Genomic DNA, 19,756 nt, shown 5'->3' with positions numbered 1-19,756 from the left:
GCAATATTTCCTTCTTACATAAATGGTCCGAAATGGACACTCGCAAACTGAGTAAAAATTTATTTTGGCGGTAACGTTAATATATTTGAAAAAAAGAACATAAGACATGGTTCACATTGCATTGTAAAACTAGTAGTGTGGTCCTCGTTGATCAAAGAGACGTGCAAAGATATACAAATGATTGCTAAAGAAAACATGTTGTGACGCATGTCTTCTTTCAACTTCCTCCTCAGTGGAAATTTTACCATCAGGAGTTTATCTAGGGCACTTTCTTTTCTATAACTGAACATATATTATTAATTTAATTCATAATTAAGTCGGAACTGTTAAACAGATTATGTGGTCTGTTCGCTGGTTTTAAACCTGGTGTGACAGTGAAAAAGATCTGACTATTATACGGTTTCAGCAGTTATGTCGGTCTATGTGCGGGGCTTAACTGGTACATAAATGATCCACCAATCAGCCGATCCTGAGAGTATTTATGAAACTGCTGATCTACACAACCCCCCCCCCCCCCATCTCTAGGGTTTACAGAGAATGGTTGAAAAAGAGAAAATATCCAGTGAGCGGCAGTTCTGTGGGCGAAAATGCCTTGTTGATGCTAGAGGTCAGAGGAGAATGGCCAGACTAGTTCGTGCTGATAGAAAGGCAACAGTAACTCAAATAACCACTTGTTACAACAACCGAAGATTGCAGAAGAGCATTTTTTGAACGCACAATTTGTCGAACCTTGAAGCAGATACACTACAGCAGCAGAAGACCACACTGGGTGACACTCCTTTCAGCTAAGACCAGGAAACTAAGGCTACAACTCGCACAGGCTCACCAAAATTGGTCAACAGAAGATTGTAAAAACATTCTCGATTTATGCTGCAACATTCAGATGGTAGGGTCAGAATTGGTGTAATCAACATGAAAGCATCAGAACACAATCAGTTGTTGACTGTTTGCAAACATAGAATGAGACCAACTATAGGGCACCAATTTTGATAAGATGTATTGTAGATGTATATGTATTGAAAAACATTTTTGAACATCTAAATCAATTCAGGCTACTTGTCAATGTCACAGTCTGGGTCTGAAGTAATGTCTGATGAAAAGGGCCCAGCTTCTTTAATGTTTTAAGGTCATGGGTTCTGTCCCCAGGGAATACATGGACTGTTAAACATATCTGCCCTGAATTGGTCAAAAAATATCTTACCGAATACTGTTGTAGTTTGTGGGCTCACAGATGTGATTAAGGCCGTCAGAGTGCTGCTGTACGTGAACGAGCCATTTGATATTGCTGTCATCTCTGCCGTGGTCAGTGTTACTGTCCGTTCACCTTCTGACCCCTGATTGATGTCATCCACAAGATTCATGGATAAAGGTTTCATGGATTCAATATTGTACAGCATATAAGTTTTTTAAGGGGGGAGGTGGGATACATTAAAGGGTTAGTTCACCCAAAATGTAAAATTCTGTCATTAATTATTTACCCGCATTTTGTTCCACACCCATAAGACTTTCGTTCATCTTCAGAACACAAATGAAGATATTTTGATGAAAAAAACAAGAGCTATCAATCCCTCCATTGGGAACAACGCAATTTACACATTCAAGGTCCAGAACAATAGAAAAGACATCATTAAAGTAATCAATGTGACTCTAGTGGATTTTATGAAGCGACACAAAATGCTTTGTTTGCGCAAAAAAACATAATTTAACTCTATATTTACTAAATAATATTATCCAAAGCACGTTCACGGAACAACATCCGTTCTTGAGTCAACACAACATTCATGCGTCGTGGTGCTCCCCCAACTGGATTGCAGGTCCATATTTTTGTAAATAAAGTAGATTATGGGGTTTTTTTTGTAAACAAAGCACTTGTGTCTTTTACGGGTGTGGAACGACATAAGGGTGAGTAATTAATGACAGAATTATCATTTATGGGTGAACAATCCTTTTAATGGGGGAAATTCACTAAGATTGCAAACAATTGTAGGTGGATCCCATCGCATAGAAGAGATAATATTCCACATCCAGGCACTCACATATGAAAAAGGGCTACATATTATAAAAACAGCAATGCATATCTGGGCCGATATGCATTGGAGTTTTACAATATGTAGAAATTAAGGCTTTTTAAAAGATACAAATCTATGTGAGTGCCTGGATGTGGAATATTATCTCTTCTATGCAATAGGATCAACCTATAATTGTTTGTGTCTTGTTCCCCTTCTGGAGCACCCATAGTTTTATTTATTTATTTATTTATTTTAACCAGATGCACTCATGGATTACATTTTTTTGTACTAAATGTAATTTGCATGTGACAATTTCCCATTTTTCAAGTCAATTCTAAATGCCAGGTTGTGGAGCATGGGGATGCGAAATATTTTAAATGCAATTCCATTTAAAGTGGTGCAATTGTTTAGTGAATTCAATCATAGGAGTCTGTTAATAATACTAATAAAAAAAAAAAAATTAATATTATTAATAATACATTTAATATTATATCACACATTTAAAAAGATTTATAACCAATTTAGAATCTTAAATTTGTCTATTTTCTGGAAATCGTCATGGTAAATCAAACTCTTCACTTACAGCTGGAACTAGGCATCTCAGCTGGAAAAGTTCCACTTCTATAGTGTTACATGGCTGAGTGCCAATGGTGACAGCGGTATCATTACTGAATCCATAGCCTGACACTGTCAGAATCGTCCCTCCTGTGAAGCCATACAAAAAAAGATCATGCTAGTATCACTAATTGTAAGTAACAGTCATAAGATATGTTGGGATAACATCGGTAACCAGATTTTGGACACATCAAATTCTATTTTGAAATTAATGTTTCAGTTCAACTTGTCATTTAAATTGTTCTGTTTTTATTTAAAAAAAAAATCATTTTAAAAATATGAAATATAAGCATTTTTACTAGTGGTACTATATATATATATATATATACAGTATACAGTATATATATTACACTCTACTGTATGTAGATAATTGTAATGCTACATGTACCTGCTACACTTCCTGTTATGGGGTTTATGGAAGTCACTCCTAACAGATGTGTGAACAAGCTGTTGTTACTTTGGTATTGGGCATTTCCCAGCACAGAGAAACTCAGAGAGACTGGCTGTACACCTGCACTTGCAGGACCGACCTGGCAGGTTATAGAAGTATCTGAAACACAAATAAATCATTTGAACTTAAATAGTGGTAAATAGTGGAAATAGTTCACTTAAATAGTGTATAAAGGAAAAGTTCACTAAAAAATAAAAGTTCTCTCATCATTTACTCACCTAAAAATGTTTTGTGTTGTGTGAAAAATAAAAGGAGTGAATAGTGATTTATCATACAAAGCAATCAAGTGACTTCTGAAGACTTGTGCTCTGTATTCCATTTTTATGATACTTTTATAGAGCTTTGTATTCATAGCTTGACTAGTATAATTCTTAGTACCCCTATTATGCTTTTTTGAATATAACTTTTCATGTAGTGTGTAATATAACTGTTTGTGAATGTAAAAGGTCTGCAGTTTGAAAGATCAAAGTGCACAACAAAAAAAGTTGTTGTCTCCTAAAAGAAATAATCGATTCTGAGCTCAACTCATCAGCGAACAACCTCTACTTTGACCCACCCTCCACTAGTTGAAGCTGACACTTAGAAGAGCCCTGGCTGGTTCGTGTTGTTGACGTGGAGAAGATGCTGTTTTCCGCGCTGCAAAAGCAAATCCACTTTGCATGCACTTCCAAAGAATGAGGACTCATGCTTAAATTGATACGTAAAAACCGACGCCATCGTTACTGTTCATATAACAGTGTATCAAGCACTGACAAAGCCTCCGGAGCTGAAATTCAGATATGGTCATAGGTGTTTCATTTCCAACACATGCTGTAAGCTGTAGTCCAATTACAACAGACTGAGTCGTCTGACCAATCAGAGCAGAGTAGAGCTTACGGAATTGAGGGGTTTAGAGAGACTGAACCTTCAAACAAACCGTTTACAGACTATTTAAGAAATTAGGTGACGTGCAATGTATATTATGAGAAAATTAAAGTGTTTTTTGACCTTGGATGCATGTACCTATTGTTGGAGGAAATTTTAAAATAGCAAAATTAAAAATTAGGAACCTTTAATTTTAAAGCATAGGGGAACTTTAATGTCTAATTTTGTGTTTCACAGAAGTCATACGGGTTTGGAACAACATTTATGTGAGTAAATTATGACAATATCTTAATATTTCTTAAAAATTACCTATGATGTGATGTTTTTTTTACATTCTTTTAACAAAAAGTGACATGCCATCTGAATACAGCTTTTCACCATTACTGGGTTTTGACTTACTGGTAAGATGTAGAACAGAGCATTCCACATCTCCAATCTTTACAGTGACGTTTCCACCATCAAAACCAGATCCTGTTATGGTAAGAACTGTTCCCAGACTGCTTGATCCTGAAAGACAAGTTATATCAGTAATATAAACCATTATAAATGGAGATGACAGCTTTTATGCAAGACCTGATCATTTACTCTACCTTCTATAGGCGAGATCCCGATCACTCTTGGGGTCTTCGGCTCACTCCAGGTGAAACCACAGTCCCCTGAGCACCGTGATGGAATACCATTGATGAAAACTTCCACCTTAAAGATAAGCACACAAATATACTGTATATACAAATATACAAATACATTTCTGTCATTAGACATCCTAAACCATGGTTTCTCAACTGGTTTTGCTTTAGGACCAAGTTATTACACTAGACTTAAGTTTACATTTATATTAGGAGACCCAACACAGTACTAAAATAGAAAAAAAAAACTCTTTAGTTCAGCCATAACCCACTATGTAGCACTATTGAATTCTGCACACAATACACACCATCAGGTAACATGAGGAAGAGCCTTTATATGAACAATGTAGTTTGGAAAAACATTATTGCAGCAAAAGCAGTGAGTAAGAAAAGCACCTGTGGTTTATTTGTGGGCACGCGCAGAAAGTCTCCCATAATTCTCTGTTTGAAGAGGCCTCCTTGCTCGGTCTTGTATGATGTCAATGAAGGGTTCACGCCAATGACATTGGAAGCATTGATCTGGTTAACATTATCAAAAAAAAATTTATTCAGCCATGTATGAAAGGAAAAGTAAATTAAGATATCAATTTGGAGTTGGTAAGTTTATTTTAATATATATATATATATATATATATATATATATATATATATATATATATATATATATATAGGTTTTTCAAAGTCTCTTATGCTCACCAAGGCTGCACATCCTTCAGAAATAATTCTGCTTAAGATATTGATACTCAAGACTGGCCCCATTTTATTTTTTTTATTTAATATCTTTTTCACTTTGAAATATTTCACATTGCAGAAGTAAAAATGGATTGCAAACATCATTCCATTTTGACTTTAAGTTATGATATATATTTTAATTAATTGTACACATTTGATTTTAAATTTAGCACATTTAATTTTTTTAACCAAACACTTTTATTTAAATTGCCATTACCATTTCTCATAAGCAGTTCCCCTGCTGTCTTGCAAACCCCAGTTCATTTTATTGTAATAGCACTCTGAACTCTTTCTTGCCTTTAACAGAGGCTGATTTCCAGGGATGGTGAGCCACTGTATGTACCAGCTGTAGCCTCTACAGTCTCCATATCTCTGCACCTGCAGCTGGCCGAGCTCTGGGATCCCCTGCAGGGCATACTGTAGGTCCGCAGCACTGATGTCTACCGCCAGGCCTGAGAACACACAATGCACATAACAAATGAAAACCCAGATCACCTCTTAGAAGATTGTGGTTTATGTAGAAATAAGTCTAGTTCGCTATTCTAATAAGTACATTTTGGAATTGAGACATGATTAACAGTGTCCGACATCAAGAATCTGCTGTGAAAGATTCCATGTATTAAATTATTCAGTTATTTCCAGCAGCTACAAAAAAAAGTAACAGACAAACCCACAGCTTACCTTCAACACGCCGGGCTAAGAACTCAACGTTAAAGGTTCCTGTAAGAGGGGGGCTGGCTTTCTGAGGGCGCATAATAGTGACAGTGGCATTCCCTTGGCTTTGAATCAGTAGGTCTCTTGTGCTGTTTGGCATCTTCTGTTGGACATAAATGAAGACTGAAGATTGAGAACATGGAAGGCTTACATGGATCATCTAACACAATTATGTGCACACAATCGGCAGGAAAAACTCAAATGACAGATCTTATGACAAGCAAATATTTTGTTGTCAACCATCACTTGTTATGACATCAGAAAGATCCAGCACTTCAAAACAGTCATTGTAGAATAAGTTCCATTTTAACTCTAACTTACCTTCAGAAAGCCTATTTCAAACAGTGGGACACCAAAGCCACAGTTGTAAGGTGTCGCGGTGATCTCATAGCTGACATGTGAAGCATTTGCTTGTTTGCTCACAATTATGTTTGAAAAGAAAAGTCCTGAACTGGCCAGAGCAGGTGGTCTTCTTCTCTGGATTATAACTGAACACATGGATAGAGAAAATAGATCAATTTAAAAATAGCATTTCAAAATAAAAATAAAAGTAAAAATCTTTTCAAATACAAAAAAAAAAAAAAAAAAAAAAAACATTTTAAATGATTTAATTATTAATAATAGCTTTTATCATCATATCATAATAGCCTAATTATCATATATATTATCCAGCATATTTACATCCATTCCACCATTCAAAGTTAAATTCTTAACTTAATTCCTTAATTCCTATTCACCATTAGAATCCAAAGCAGTCATTGCACGTCCAATGTGAACAGCATCTATGAAGTAAACAGAGTTTGCCACTCCATACACACTGAACTGAAGAAGTTTATAGTTGGAGCCTATGTAGTTTGTCTCTATAGAACTCAGGAGATCCACACACTTGTAGTTCCACCTGAGAATGACAATTTCAATTTTACATTATACTCACAACAAATATTACCTTGATATTGGTATAATTTTGTTCCCATTCAGTCAGTCACGTTTGGTGTTACGTCGATACTGACGTATTGGGGTCTCGCCTGGGAGCCCAATCACCTCCAAGTGGTAACTAAACGAGCCAATGGAAATTGGCCAGTGAGTTTTGCATGCCGAGTCACACACACTCGGACATACAGGTATAAATATGACCGGCATTACTCAATTCATTCATACTTTGCTTCGGAGCAGAGCAGTTGTGACAGCGATCGCTCATTCAATTCATCTTCAACAGTGAATTTCTTCTATAAAGAGCAAACAGAATTTTAATCGCTAAAAAGGAGATAATCTCCGAAATCTGCTTTGAAGCAGCTCGTCGTGGGAGATCTCTCTGCCGGTGTGAGGGCGCATCCAGCGGTGATTCATATCCAGCCTGCTGTGCACGGAGAAGTGCAGCGTTTCACCCCTCAGCACTTCAGCGTTCAGAGAAGATTTCCTAAAAGAGCAAGCATGGGCAGCGAGTATCTTTATAAAGATGCCTTTGCGTCCATTTGTTTCTGGATGTGGTCGGTTCCTGACTTCATCTCACGGCCATGATCGCTGTCTCACATGTCTGGGCAGAGAGCATGCTGAGAGAGCATATGTGGATGGTAAATGGATGGTAAATGCTCTCACTGCAACCCCCACGGACCTCCCACTCCTCTAGTGTGCCATGAGCCGTCGAGTTGCCGACTGATGTTGTGGGTCCCTCTTGTGGGGCACATTGTGTCTCATTCAGCGCTCCGGATGAGGACTGGATGTCGATCCCTGCATCAGAAAGTGGGCTTTTGTCCTCTGGAGAGGATGAGGATGAGCAGCCCCCCTCTGGGGTGGTTGCTCATGCCAAATCAGATTCAGAGTTGATGGCCATGCTTGCCTGGGCCGTCGCAGGCATCAGGCTCGAGTGGAACCCTTCACCGAGCGCTCGTGGACGTGGATGATTGATTCCTGGGTGCGACGCACGGTTCACAGCCTCGTTCGGTCCCAGTGCCTTTCTTCCCGAAGGTTCATGAGCAGGTTCAGAAGTCGTGGAAGGCACCTTTTAATGCCCGAAGCTGCTCTGTTGCCTACTCAACTCTCACTATACCTCAATGGCGGGGCCGCCAAGTTTTACGTGTACATTCCACAGGTGGAGCGTGCCGTTGCGGTGCATTTATGTGGTGCAATCTCCGAGTGGAACTGGTTTCTTCCCGTGTGTTGGGTACAATGCATTGCAAAATATGAAAAGACAATGCAGAAAAGCTATGCATGTGGCGGAAGACAAAACTTGAAATCCAATATAACATCTATAAAGATAGCCTTCATGCTCCGTAGCTTCCCTCTCCATTGGACTGGGTACACTTCTCCAGTGTTAACAACACTGGTCTTGGCTGAAAAGCAATGCGAGTTGAGCTCTGAAGCACTCTTCCCCCACCGTGAAATGTCACAATAGAGGAACAGCAGCTATGACCATCCCCAGAGTAAGCCCTGTCCCTTCCATCCCTTTGGTATGGAGGACTACTCTCCTTGGGCTGACATGGGGCACTGGGTAGGTTCCTACTATGTGAGGGCAGTTACCATAAAGGCATGCTATAGCTTGCCAGCATCTGCATCTCCGACACTTGTTACACAGTTCAGTGGCTATGGCGCTTTCCATAGGGACCCCAATACATCAGTATTGTTGAACGTGACTGACTGAATGGGGACGTCTAGGTTACTAAAGTAACCCCCGTTCCTTGAAGGAGGGAACAGAGACATTATGTCCCTTCTGCCACAGCCCTAAACCACCGCTGAATGGCCGGGATCCTGTCTCGGCTCCACAGCAAAACATGAATGAAGTGAGTAATGTTCGGGTGGGTGTGACTCGGCATGCAAATCTCACTGGCCAATGTCCATTAGCTCGTTTAGTTACTCCCAGGCGAGACCCCAATTCATCAGTATCGATATAAAGTCTCCGATCCCTCCTTCAGGGAATGGGGGTTACATTAGTAACCTAGACGTTCTCACATAAGCAATTAAGACAAATCCTCTAAAGGAAAGACAAAAGATTGCTATATGTTCAGTAGATTAAACTTACTCATCCGTTGAGTCAAACTGCACAGAGATGCGTATGTTCTCTTCCCGGAAATTATTTGCAGTCATATAACTGAACAATATTCCCAGTTCATTCACCAGACGCCCTTTGTAGGCCAAACAGAGCTACAAAAAAATATATAACATATTTTTTATCTTTGAAGAGTTCATATACTGAGAAAAATCCATTAGTAAGGATGAGATACTGAGAAGTTTAGTTGGAGCTTACAGTGCTGTATGTTTGTAGCAGTATTGGGCTGTAGATTGCTCCGGATGCTGTAATGTCATTGACATTGAAGAGAATCTCTGGATTCTTCAGAGACCAGCGACCACAGAAAGCCTCCGAATCAGTGACCCGGACCCCTCTGCGGCTTAGATCACCTGAAAACTGTTTGATAAGGAGAAAGCTCTAAAAACTGGACCAAAAGGTGATGTTTTCAACAAGATAACTGATGTCTATAATACTATACCTAATGTCACACATTATTTGCAAGGCAAACTTGACTTGATTTGAAATAAGTAGGCATGTCCTCTGCATGTAGAACATACAGTACTTGATCATCTGCTTTGCTTACCCCTGTGGTGGTGGTCTCATAATCTCTGAAAAATTTCACATTAGTGTTCTCCATGGTCGGAATCTCTGCTGGACATTTAGCGGTGATCATCATATCTAGTGCTGAACGCACCTTTAATAAAAAAGAGAAGGAATATTTCAAGAGAGCATTCAAACTGTTTGTACACAGGACTGTAATGGCTATCATTTTATTCTATGGTAAATATTAAGAAATATAAAACAAACAAAAACCTCCGCTGCAGAAGCATTGAAAGGCAGAGGGAGGGACGGAACTCCATCCCACAGCAGTGTGAACGTCTCCATGCTGGCCTGGCCTTTCACGTCCTCAGTAACTGTGATGTTAGTATCTGAGTCCATGATCAAGTAATCAAGATCCTTAAAGTCACCTGAGAAAAAAAACATATTGCAAAATACTCTTAAATGTACTGTAGTTGTATACAACATAAGCGGTAACATAAAACATCCTAATAACTGATAACAAAAATAAGAATCATTGTTATAAATATGTAATCAAATGTGGTAAAAAATAATTTTTAAGTTCACCTCTGTTAGAGTTAAATGTCACATTGTACAGCGACTCATTGTCCAGTTCTTGCTTTGTGACTGTAACGCTGTCTGGTTTAATTGTCCACAAATCATTCAGAGCGTTCTCCAACTCCATCGCTGATGCACTTATTGGGATCGGCCCTAAAACATGCAAGCAACTCCAGTAAACATTACAAACATGCAAACAAAAAGACGCCTCTAGAGGTAGTGCAAAAGCGTGAATGCAAAAATTAGGAGAATTTATAGTGCTGTGTGAACTAATGCACCTGTTTTAAGATCTCCATATGCCAGGAAGTAGTATGTGTTTTCACAGTTGCTCAGAAAGAAACAATCACTGCTGATTCTCAGAGTCTGGACCTCGTTGATGGGGGTTATTGGCATCCACCCCCCGAAACGAACCACCTAAAACAGTAAAAGAATAATAAAATAAAATGCACATAGTAGGTAGAGGAGCTCTTTACAGAGACTTATTGAGTTTATGCAGGTGCAGTGCAGAAAATGAATTCCTAAGGCCCTTCCTCTCCCTGAAGTGCATCTGTGAGCTCACTTACCTGTTTTTCAGGTACTATATCATAGTATGCGTTAATCTGTTGTTTCTCATTAACAGCTTCAATTGTTTGCTGGGCAGTGAAAGGGCTGATCTCTTTGAAAAAGGCCACATCCACTGATGCTAAGTATACATACTCCTGCACTAGAATCTCTATGTAGTACCTGTAGCACATTGAAAGATGTTTCATGTGCAAAAAATGATTTTATATCCAATATTGGGGTATATTGGATAAAACAATAATAATGACACAAAGACTTATTTAGAACATACATTTATGATGACTTTTGATCATTATGTATTATTTGGGAACTTTCACTTACGGTTTTCCCTTCTCTAAGCGCATGACATCTGACCTCTGAGTGCTATAGCTGAAGAAACTGCTTGTTTGGTAAGGCTGTGCTGCAATCTTAACCTGAAATAATAATAATAAAAAATATTAACTTTACATTAAATTAAACATTTTACATTGCATTTTATACAAATATTCCATATATTAAATTTAAAACATTACACTGCATTTTATACAAATATTCCATATTAAAATTAAAATGTTACACTGCATTTTACAAAAATATTACATATACTGTATTAGAATTGTAAGCCTGTAAAGGCTGTAGCGGAACAGTGGGTGTGCTTTTTTAAAAATCAGGTATCATCGAAAGCATAAACACTCAAAATGCATCCTGTGAAACCAGTTTTGAAATGGGACATTGTGTTACCATGGAAGTGTTACTTTAAAACCTCTTAGTAGGCTCAAGTTTTGTGATATCAACTTCAAATTTGGAACACAGCTTGGTTAGATATATGGCTGTGATTTTTTATAGCAATTTTAGTGTCTAATGTATTTTATAAAATATATATTTAGTATAAAATAAAATAAAATATTTAGTTTAGTACATTTGCTTTACAGTAAAATTAAACTTCTTTAAAACTTTTTAAAGAAACAAAAAAAAAAAGTTTTTAATGTAGTTTATGTCTGTGTGGTGTATTTAATATGCTTTAAACAAACCCAAGTGCAAATTCATAAGTCAACACCATTGCTGAGTATTTTCTTTTTGAAACCACAGTGAAAAAAAGACGTTTGAAATTGCCGGTGTTTCTTATGTCACAAACTGCCTTGTAACTGATCAAGTCAATGTGCGGTCAGGCTTTAGTAACTTTAAATGTATAGGCAGTACGATATTGTGTTACTCCCTAAAACTAACTACTTGTGTTACTTAATTGTGTTTACTTTTGGGTTACTTTTTCACCTTGGCTGGGCTTGCTTGTTTGCTTTTTAATAACAAAAAAAGAAAGTTTTTTTTTTTTGGCAAATGTAAAGGCCATTTCACACCAAAAGGGAAATTAATAAGCCTCAGGCTTATATATTAAAAAATGAAATCCATGCCTGTAAAGAGAGCACAGCTCAAACACACCTTTTAGCTGTTCAGCCATTTGAAGAAGAAGAATAGGATGCAGAAGAAGAAAGTTCAAAACGCTTATTTCAGCAATATTTTTTTTTTTAAATGAAACAAACGTGACATTTAAGTCATTTTTGCTTAATTGGTTAATAAAGTGAGATTAATTACATAAAGTATGTGTAATTTAATATGTAAGGGATAATGTAGAGCGAGGGGGTTGTTATAGATAAATATATATTTATATTTATAATAAATATATTTATTACATGGCTTGGTTGAATTCTAATGTAGAATGCGGTCTGTTATTTCTTGATAACAGACCACTGCTAAGTATCGTTGCCATGAAAAACAGAGCATTACTATGGATGCAGGATTCTAACCGTAGAGACGGAATGGACTATTTTCTTTAGCGGAAGAAATACAATCGTTTTTAAAACAATAAACTCCTTTTTAAATCAATATTTTTTGTCAAATTATTGATTTATTTGGTAGGTAGCCTTGTAAAAAGCAGGATAATTTAGAGCGAGGCGGTTGTTATAGCGATCAATATGATATATGAAGTGAAGATAACTTAAATAACTCCGCTTAGCGTCTGGGTCCTGATCAGCCTGTCGGGGTTGTATTCGCTATAACAACCGCCTCGCTCTACATTATCCCACTATCACGTTTAAAAAGGAGTTTATTGATTTAAAAACGATTGTATTGCTTCCGCTAAAGAAAATAGTCTGTTACGTCTCTACGGTTAGAATCCTGCGTCCATAGCAACGTTCTATTTTTCATGGCAACGGTGTGTTATACTTAGCAGCGGTCTGTTATCAAGAAATAACAGACCGCATTCTACATTAGAATTCAACCAAGCCATGTAATAAATTTTATTATTGCAGGTGTCATAATGTTCTGAGATTGCATTTCAATGTTCTTATTAATTTTGAGTAATACTGAATCGTTTTATTTATTTTATTTTTTTTGCAAGTGAGATGAGTAAATGCCTACTCACATTTATAATTAACTTACATTGATAACTATGGAAAATATAAAATGAAATGAAAATTATAATAATTCAGGTACCTTATCCTGGGGAAGACCTGTCTTGCTGAAATATAGCTGGCATCGGTCAGCTGCTTTGATTCGGAAATAGTAGTTGTCGGTCTCCGTTGGAACAAAGAAACCACTCAATCGTGCCACAAAGTTATCAATTTCATTGGGCCAAACATAGGACAGCGAATCCACCCACTGGACAGAGTATCCAGGCCTACTAGAATTATAATTCAGGACGTCCTCAAGAAGGTTTGGAGAAGATCTGTTCCACATCTCCATTTTAAAACCTCTGCCACCTACAAACATGATCATTTAATCATCACTCAATACAATCAGGACAGTACTGTTTATAGTGTTGTACATTTTACATGTGTAATTAATGTTATAAATAGTAAAGGAGACATGAAATTAAATGAAAAAACTTTTCCTGGTCAATAAATGAATCACAAGCTATGTTACCCTGTTTTTATGCGCACACTGAAGTATCACGTCATAAACGAGTGATGGAAATGAAAATTAAAAAATAAATAAATCCCTTAATTCTAAAAAAGGTTTACGCTTGCTTGAGGTGGTTTTTGACTTGTGCTAATGCGAATGGAGATGGAAACGCATTTGCCGAGTAAATTCTGATGTAGCGAACATTAAACCCACGTGACTAATCATCTGTTTCCGCTGATGGTGTTTTATCTAAAACAAGGGATGCAAAAAAAGAAGTGCAGCGTGAGGTGTAGAATCCATATCCCGGTGCCCTCTGGGTGTAGGCGGGTGTATATACTGTATGTAAGGGATAATGTAGAGCGAGGCGGTTGTAATAGCGAATACAACCCCGACAGGCTGAACAGAACCCCGACGCGAAGTGGAGGGGTCTTGAATCAGCCTGAAGGGGTTGTATTCGATATAACAACCGCCTCGCTCTACATTATCCCGCTTATTACATGGCTACCTACCAAATAAATCAATAATTTGACACAAAATATTGATTTAAACAGGAGTTTATTGATTTAAAAACGATTGTATTGCTTCCGCTAAAGAAAATAGTCCGTTACGTCTCTACGGTTAGAATCCTGCGTCCATAGCAATGCTCTGTTTTTCATGGTAACGGTGTGTTATACTTAGCAGCGGTCTGTTATCAAGAAATAACAGACCGCATTCTACATTAGAATTCAACCAAGCCATGTAATAAAAACATATCAAGCAAAGGCACTCGAGAATTTAGGGAAAATATAAAAAGCTTTTATTTAATCATGGCTTAGGCATTTTAAAACAGGTAACCGCACACCGCGTTGCGGCTAATGAGCCTTCATCTTTTTAATTTTTTTCTTAAATTGTTGAATGCCATGGCTTGATATGTTAGGTATAAGCAATACCTACCTTGATATGTTAGGTATCAACAGTAAAAACAATCATTTACTGTGGGTTACTAGGTTATAAATACCACCGTCAGCAACTCGAAATACACCTAATTTGCATTTGTTTGTTTTCTTTTTTTTTTTTTTGTTGCAAATTTTGAAAAGATTTGCTTGGATGGAAACCCAGCTACAGCTATTGATTTAGGGTACGTTTACAGGACAACGAAATGCTTAAAACAGAGAAGTTTTTTCTTTGAGTTTTTTCGCGTACAGAAGACACCATTGTCATAGCTATCCCCATTCACACGGATCAGCGACTAAATTGTTGTATTCTGCTGCCAGGCCCTTGTCGTGTAAATGAACGGGTAAAACGCATAAGAAGTTTAACGTTAAAAACGGTGTCTTGTAAACAGCCCCGTAATAGAGATCAGGGGTTTCCAATTCCAGTCCTTGCGCCTCCCCCCTCTGCACAGTTTATATGAGCACCATGAACTCAACTCATGTGCGTCCCGATTGACAGGGTCCCTACACAGTATTCACTGCTCCCTACTCCCGAAGCACAGGATATCAGTTAAAGTGCACTTTACTTAACAAAATGTGTTTATTCGCAACACCCTGCAATGTCATCAAACACAGACAAAACTCAAGTCACGCATATTAGAGTTTAAGGTTTGATGCCAATTTACTTTTTAAAATAAATGTAATATAAATGACCATACATTCATTTAATATACGTGTGTATAAAATCCATATAAATATTTATTTTATTTTATTTATATAGTATCCACATACATGAACTAATTATACATTTCACTTAATCTAATTTGTCAAATTCAAAAGCCCTAAACTGAATGATAAATGTATGTTGTGATGTTTAATATGAAAATAAACACACTTTGCAGCACACATATGATTGAATGGAACCCATCCCTTAACTGAGCGTGTCAGATAAAAGAAACAAAATGTGCAGAGCGGTGAGGCATGAAGACTGGAATTGAAAACCCCTGGTTTAGATAGATTTAGCCTATGTCATGATCAAAGAGAGAAATGTTAAAATTCTAGTTTCCTTGCTGTCAATTATGTGAGAGCCTCTGATATACAATGTCCTGTTGAAAAGAGACAATCAGTTACGTGCCAAAAGAGAATCATGTTCTTGTTTGAGATAATGTGTTGTGACACTTCAGCAGTGTCAAAGTCAAATATTCTCGCGTGTGGAGCGCAGAATTCCGTGCCAACAGTGTCTATGGAAAAGTTTGATACAGTAATATTACATTACCATAAAGATCTGATTTCAGATAAGCTTCTCACCAGGAAACACTGTCATATTGGTTCTTTCATAACCAGGTGTTATGCAGACAATCCTCCCATTTGATACACTCTGAATCTGACACTCACGACCTAAGGAAGAAAATGATAATAAAAAAATACATTTGAAAAAATATTTGTATTTTATTTTATAAATAATTTATATAATATTGATTTTCAAAGGGTTACCTCCTACTAACACCATGGCTGGATGGTCAGTCTCATCAAAGTAACGTCCCTGAATGGTCAGTAATGTGCCGCCCAATATGCTGCCCTCAGAGGGAGAAACTCCTGTCACCTCTGAAAGAGAACAGGCCAGGTTTTTTTTTACAAATCTGATTTTGTGCAGGCAATTCCATTATTTAAGAATAAATGTTATCCACACCTGCGTATGTCTGGAACATGGCAAGCTTGTTCAGTGCTGAGATGCTGAAAACCCCAAAGTCTGGCAAACTCCTAAAAAAAGAAAATATGTGTTTTGTCTACTTTTCTATTAACAGCATGCAGAGAATTTGATGTAAAGTTTAGTAAAGTAAAATCAAACTTCTCTGACCTCCCAAATTGACCGTCGATAATGTAACTGAGGTTGTGATGACCTGAAAACCAAAGACAATGACATTTAATCTGACAAAAATCTATAGTGAATGAATAATTATTGAATGTTTTAATAATAACGTGTCCTCACCAACATACGTTCCAGTCATTTTACAGCTCATATATCCCCATTGACTGCCCTCAGAATCCAAAGAGAGGCCATACCTGAAAAAATGTATGTGTATTTATGGAGGGTGCATTCACATTTAATGTTTACATTTATTAGTAACTTAATACTTACTTTTCATCTGAATTAGGCTTTAGAAGTTCACAAGGCATGCCTCCCATGTACGCTCTGTTCAAAGAAAACAGTTTCAGACACACCTTATGTCAAGACTGAATATTTTTAACATACAGTTATATTTTTTCCGTTGTGTATTAAATATGTCCAGACCTTAAAAATCTTGCATCCAGGCCATTTGAGCTTTTGTCCGTGTTGCTTCCGTACACATCAGTGTAGATTCTTCCCCGCAGTGTCACCACAGTCCCTTAAGATCATTCAGTTTAATTTTTTTTGTTTTTTTGGTGAAAGGTACTTATAATTTTTTTATAAACCAAAGCAGCAGAGTAATGATAAAAACTATCAAAACTTACCTGGGGGACCAGTGAGTGGACTCATACTTTGAATGCTAGGTGTATAGTATGTTCGGCTCTGTGAAAGCAGTGCATGTTTTTATAAATATATTGTAATATTTTGAGAAGATATGAGTATATGTATTAGTACAACGATGTCCATCTCACTTACATAGAACATGCACCACCCGTAATACCACTGATATCCATAACAAATGTTACTGGGAGGAATTGGCACGCCATCCACATTGACCCGAAACTCATAGTCATCTTCTGGCAGAGCTCTGAATATAATGCAATATACAGCTTATTTAGAAAAACATATTTTCCTATCATTATTTTACATAACATTGTGCAGTACAGCCATCTCAAAGAATTAAAATGTGCATATCTTCTTCATTTACACACAAATATGACAGACAAAAGTCTGCAATAATAAACATGTTATACAATCAAATGCAAAAGGAATTTAAAAATGTTTTTATATTTTTTATAATACATAAAATAATAGTATAATTTAGAATAACAGAGGAAAGTTCATGCAAAATTGAAAATATTCATTTCAATTTGCATTAATAAGATTTGGGAGCTGAAGGAGAGGGGAACATTTTCAGGAGAAAAAACATAATAATTTTGAATTCAGAAGACATGGAATATAGCACACAAGTCTTATGGAATGGCCTTATTGTCATTTTATTGATTAGATATTCCTAAAAAAAAAAGTGTGTTTTTGTGTTTCACAGAAGAAAACAAGTCACATTACCGCAGTACCGTACGTTTGGAACAACATGAGGGTGCAAATTTCTCCTACAGGACAAGTAAATGTACAAAGCTGACTGGGGGAAGTTGATTTAAAAAAAATGAAGTCAGTATATATGCCAGTTTTATTTAATTCCACTGATTTGATTAATTTCACCTCATTTTAAGGAATTAGTCCAAATTTACATTCCTTCCTTCAAAAATATGCCCGATCCCATTATGCCATTTGCTTTAGAGTATGTAAAAAAAATAATATTAGTAATATTAATTCTAGCACCATTCAATACAATGCAATGACTACAATCAAGATAAAGCTATCAAGATTGCTTACCTTGTATAACAGATGATCTGATTGGAGTGACTGGAGTCTTTCTCGACATCACAGGGAACAGATCTGGTTCGGGACACCAGCGTCACACTGTTGCCGAAGTTTGGGTCATTGGCATTGAGATTGAACTGATTGGCTTGAGCAAAACCTGAAAACATCACCAACGCTATTAGAGATTGTTTAAAGCACTTAAACCGTAATAGAGCCAAAATATGCTAAATCAGAAAAGAATGTTGGGATTCATTTGAAAGCATAGCCTACTGGTGGCTTTTTTTTCCCCCTTTTTTTTTTTTTTTTTTTTTTAAATACCTTGCCCCTGTATGGTGAGTTTCGTTCCGCCATTGACGCTTCCGACATATGGGGTCACTTTGTTGACACGTTGCGCTCCTGTCAGGACGGAGTTAATAGGTTAGTCACTACTCACTAAAATCTATTCATTTTAATGTACGAATGTCTGTAACGCTTTTAGGATGACAACAATGATATGAAATTAAGCAAAACGTTCAGAATGACTGAGGTAAACAACAATACAAGTGGAAGATAAATCCAGCGCGTACCTGCGGAACTCCACAGTAAAATACAAACTGTGAGCGGCAGGTGAAGCTCCCGTCGCACGTGCCTCATCCTGACAGACTCGCGCGCTTCAAAACAAAGCGCCTGCAGTTACTGTATCCCTTCTGCAAAAACAATATACATATAGCCATAGGCGCTAGGGAGGGGCTAGCAGGTGCTTCAGCACCCCCAAGAAAGACCAAAGCACCCCGATAGCACCCACAAAAATAATTTCTGGAAGCAATTATATTCAGGCTGTATTATATGGAAGCCCTGAACCACATGGTGAAAAAAAAAAGACACCGTACCTTGTTATTTCCACATAATAAGTCGTTATTTCAAAATAATATCTCGTTATGTATATCTCTTTAAATGTATTTAAACGAAACAATTCAAAACGAAAAGAAATAGGCTACTCTGTAATCCATGTGCATTTCTCTCCATAGGCGCGTTCGTTCACTACTGAGATGGCGATCGTCAGCTTCATCTTTGCAGCTGACACTGACACAGAAAACTCTAGTTTATTAATAAAAATCAGTGCATCCATGTCACCGGATTTACAAATGCACATCTTGCTTGTTGCACGCACACATATTATGTCGAAGTAACGAGATATTATGTTGAAATAACATTATTATTATTAGGCCTATAGTTCAATTTGATAAAATTAAAACTTTATTGTGGTAATTAAAATAACTGAATATTAAATATTGAGTGGCTAAGTTTTGCTAATGTATTAATAGTATATTAAAACATGTAAGTAAAGGCAAAAAATAAAAATAAAAACAGACAGAATTTGTAAAAAATACATGATAATTATTGAAGTGTTAGATCAAAGGTAATCAATGTGCAAATATAGTTTTTGTATGGTGTATTTTATGTATTTTATATGTAATGATATATTTTGTCATCTCTCTCTCTCTCTCTCCCTATATATATATATATATATATATATATATATATATATATATATATATATATATATATATATATATATACGATATATATACATCTCTCTCTCTCTCTCTCTCTCTCTCTCTCTCTCTCTCTCTCTATAGAGAGAGAGAGAGAGAATTATAGAAAAGTGGAAAAAAATTCAAACTTCACACTGACCAAAATTAAGACTCACATACCTGTTAAAGCACTCTTGGGAAATCCAAACACC

At 36.8% G+C, this 19,756-nt stretch overlaps 1 protein-coding gene across 1 annotated transcript in view; it reads right to left on the bottom strand.

Annotated features, from left to right (window-relative positions):
- LOC307163474 (fibrocystin-L-like) overlaps positions 1 to 18,663 on the bottom strand; it is a gene marked incomplete at its 5' end in the record, with an annotated part of 49,217 nt that extends 30,554 nt beyond the window's left edge. Inside the window, 31 exons of the mRNA XM_079879510.1 lie at positions 1,202 to 1,334; positions 2,593 to 2,714; positions 3,013 to 3,174; positions 4,339 to 4,446; positions 4,530 to 4,635; positions 4,962 to 5,084; positions 5,595 to 5,749; positions 5,979 to 6,114; positions 6,333 to 6,499; positions 6,749 to 6,909; positions 9,028 to 9,149; positions 9,253 to 9,411; positions 9,599 to 9,709; positions 9,829 to 9,983; positions 10,141 to 10,284; positions 10,410 to 10,545; positions 10,695 to 10,854; positions 11,014 to 11,105; positions 13,162 to 13,427; positions 15,789 to 15,878; positions 15,975 to 16,085; positions 16,171 to 16,241; positions 16,339 to 16,381; positions 16,471 to 16,544; positions 16,621 to 16,674; positions 16,774 to 16,867; positions 16,974 to 17,031; positions 17,125 to 17,236; positions 18,043 to 18,187; positions 18,349 to 18,426; positions 18,597 to 18,663. Coding sequence (XP_079735636.1) covers positions 1,202 to 1,334; positions 2,593 to 2,714; positions 3,013 to 3,174; positions 4,339 to 4,446; positions 4,530 to 4,635; positions 4,962 to 5,084; positions 5,595 to 5,749; positions 5,979 to 6,114; positions 6,333 to 6,499; positions 6,749 to 6,909; positions 9,028 to 9,149; positions 9,253 to 9,411; positions 9,599 to 9,709; positions 9,829 to 9,983; positions 10,141 to 10,284; positions 10,410 to 10,545; positions 10,695 to 10,854; positions 11,014 to 11,105; positions 13,162 to 13,427; positions 15,789 to 15,878; positions 15,975 to 16,085; positions 16,171 to 16,241; positions 16,339 to 16,381; positions 16,471 to 16,544; positions 16,621 to 16,674; positions 16,774 to 16,867; positions 16,974 to 17,031; positions 17,125 to 17,236; positions 18,043 to 18,187; positions 18,349 to 18,426; positions 18,597 to 18,663 — 3,715 coding nt within the window. The remainder of the gene's footprint in view (positions 1 to 1,201; positions 1,335 to 2,592; positions 2,715 to 3,012; positions 3,175 to 4,338; positions 4,447 to 4,529; positions 4,636 to 4,961; positions 5,085 to 5,594; positions 5,750 to 5,978; positions 6,115 to 6,332; positions 6,500 to 6,748; positions 6,910 to 9,027; positions 9,150 to 9,252; positions 9,412 to 9,598; positions 9,710 to 9,828; positions 9,984 to 10,140; positions 10,285 to 10,409; positions 10,546 to 10,694; positions 10,855 to 11,013; positions 11,106 to 13,161; positions 13,428 to 15,788; positions 15,879 to 15,974; positions 16,086 to 16,170; positions 16,242 to 16,338; positions 16,382 to 16,470; positions 16,545 to 16,620; positions 16,675 to 16,773; positions 16,868 to 16,973; positions 17,032 to 17,124; positions 17,237 to 18,042; positions 18,188 to 18,348; positions 18,427 to 18,596) is intronic.
- Positions 18,664 to 19,756: the final 1,093 nt, after the last annotated feature.

The sequence above is a fragment of the Squalius cephalus genome (genome assembly GCF_949319135.1).
Source record: "Squalius cephalus genome assembly, chromosome: 8".
Lineage (NCBI taxonomy): Eukaryota > Metazoa > Chordata > Actinopteri > Cypriniformes > Leuciscidae > Squalius > Squalius cephalus.
This window is presented reverse-complemented; position numbering and strand designations above follow the sequence as displayed.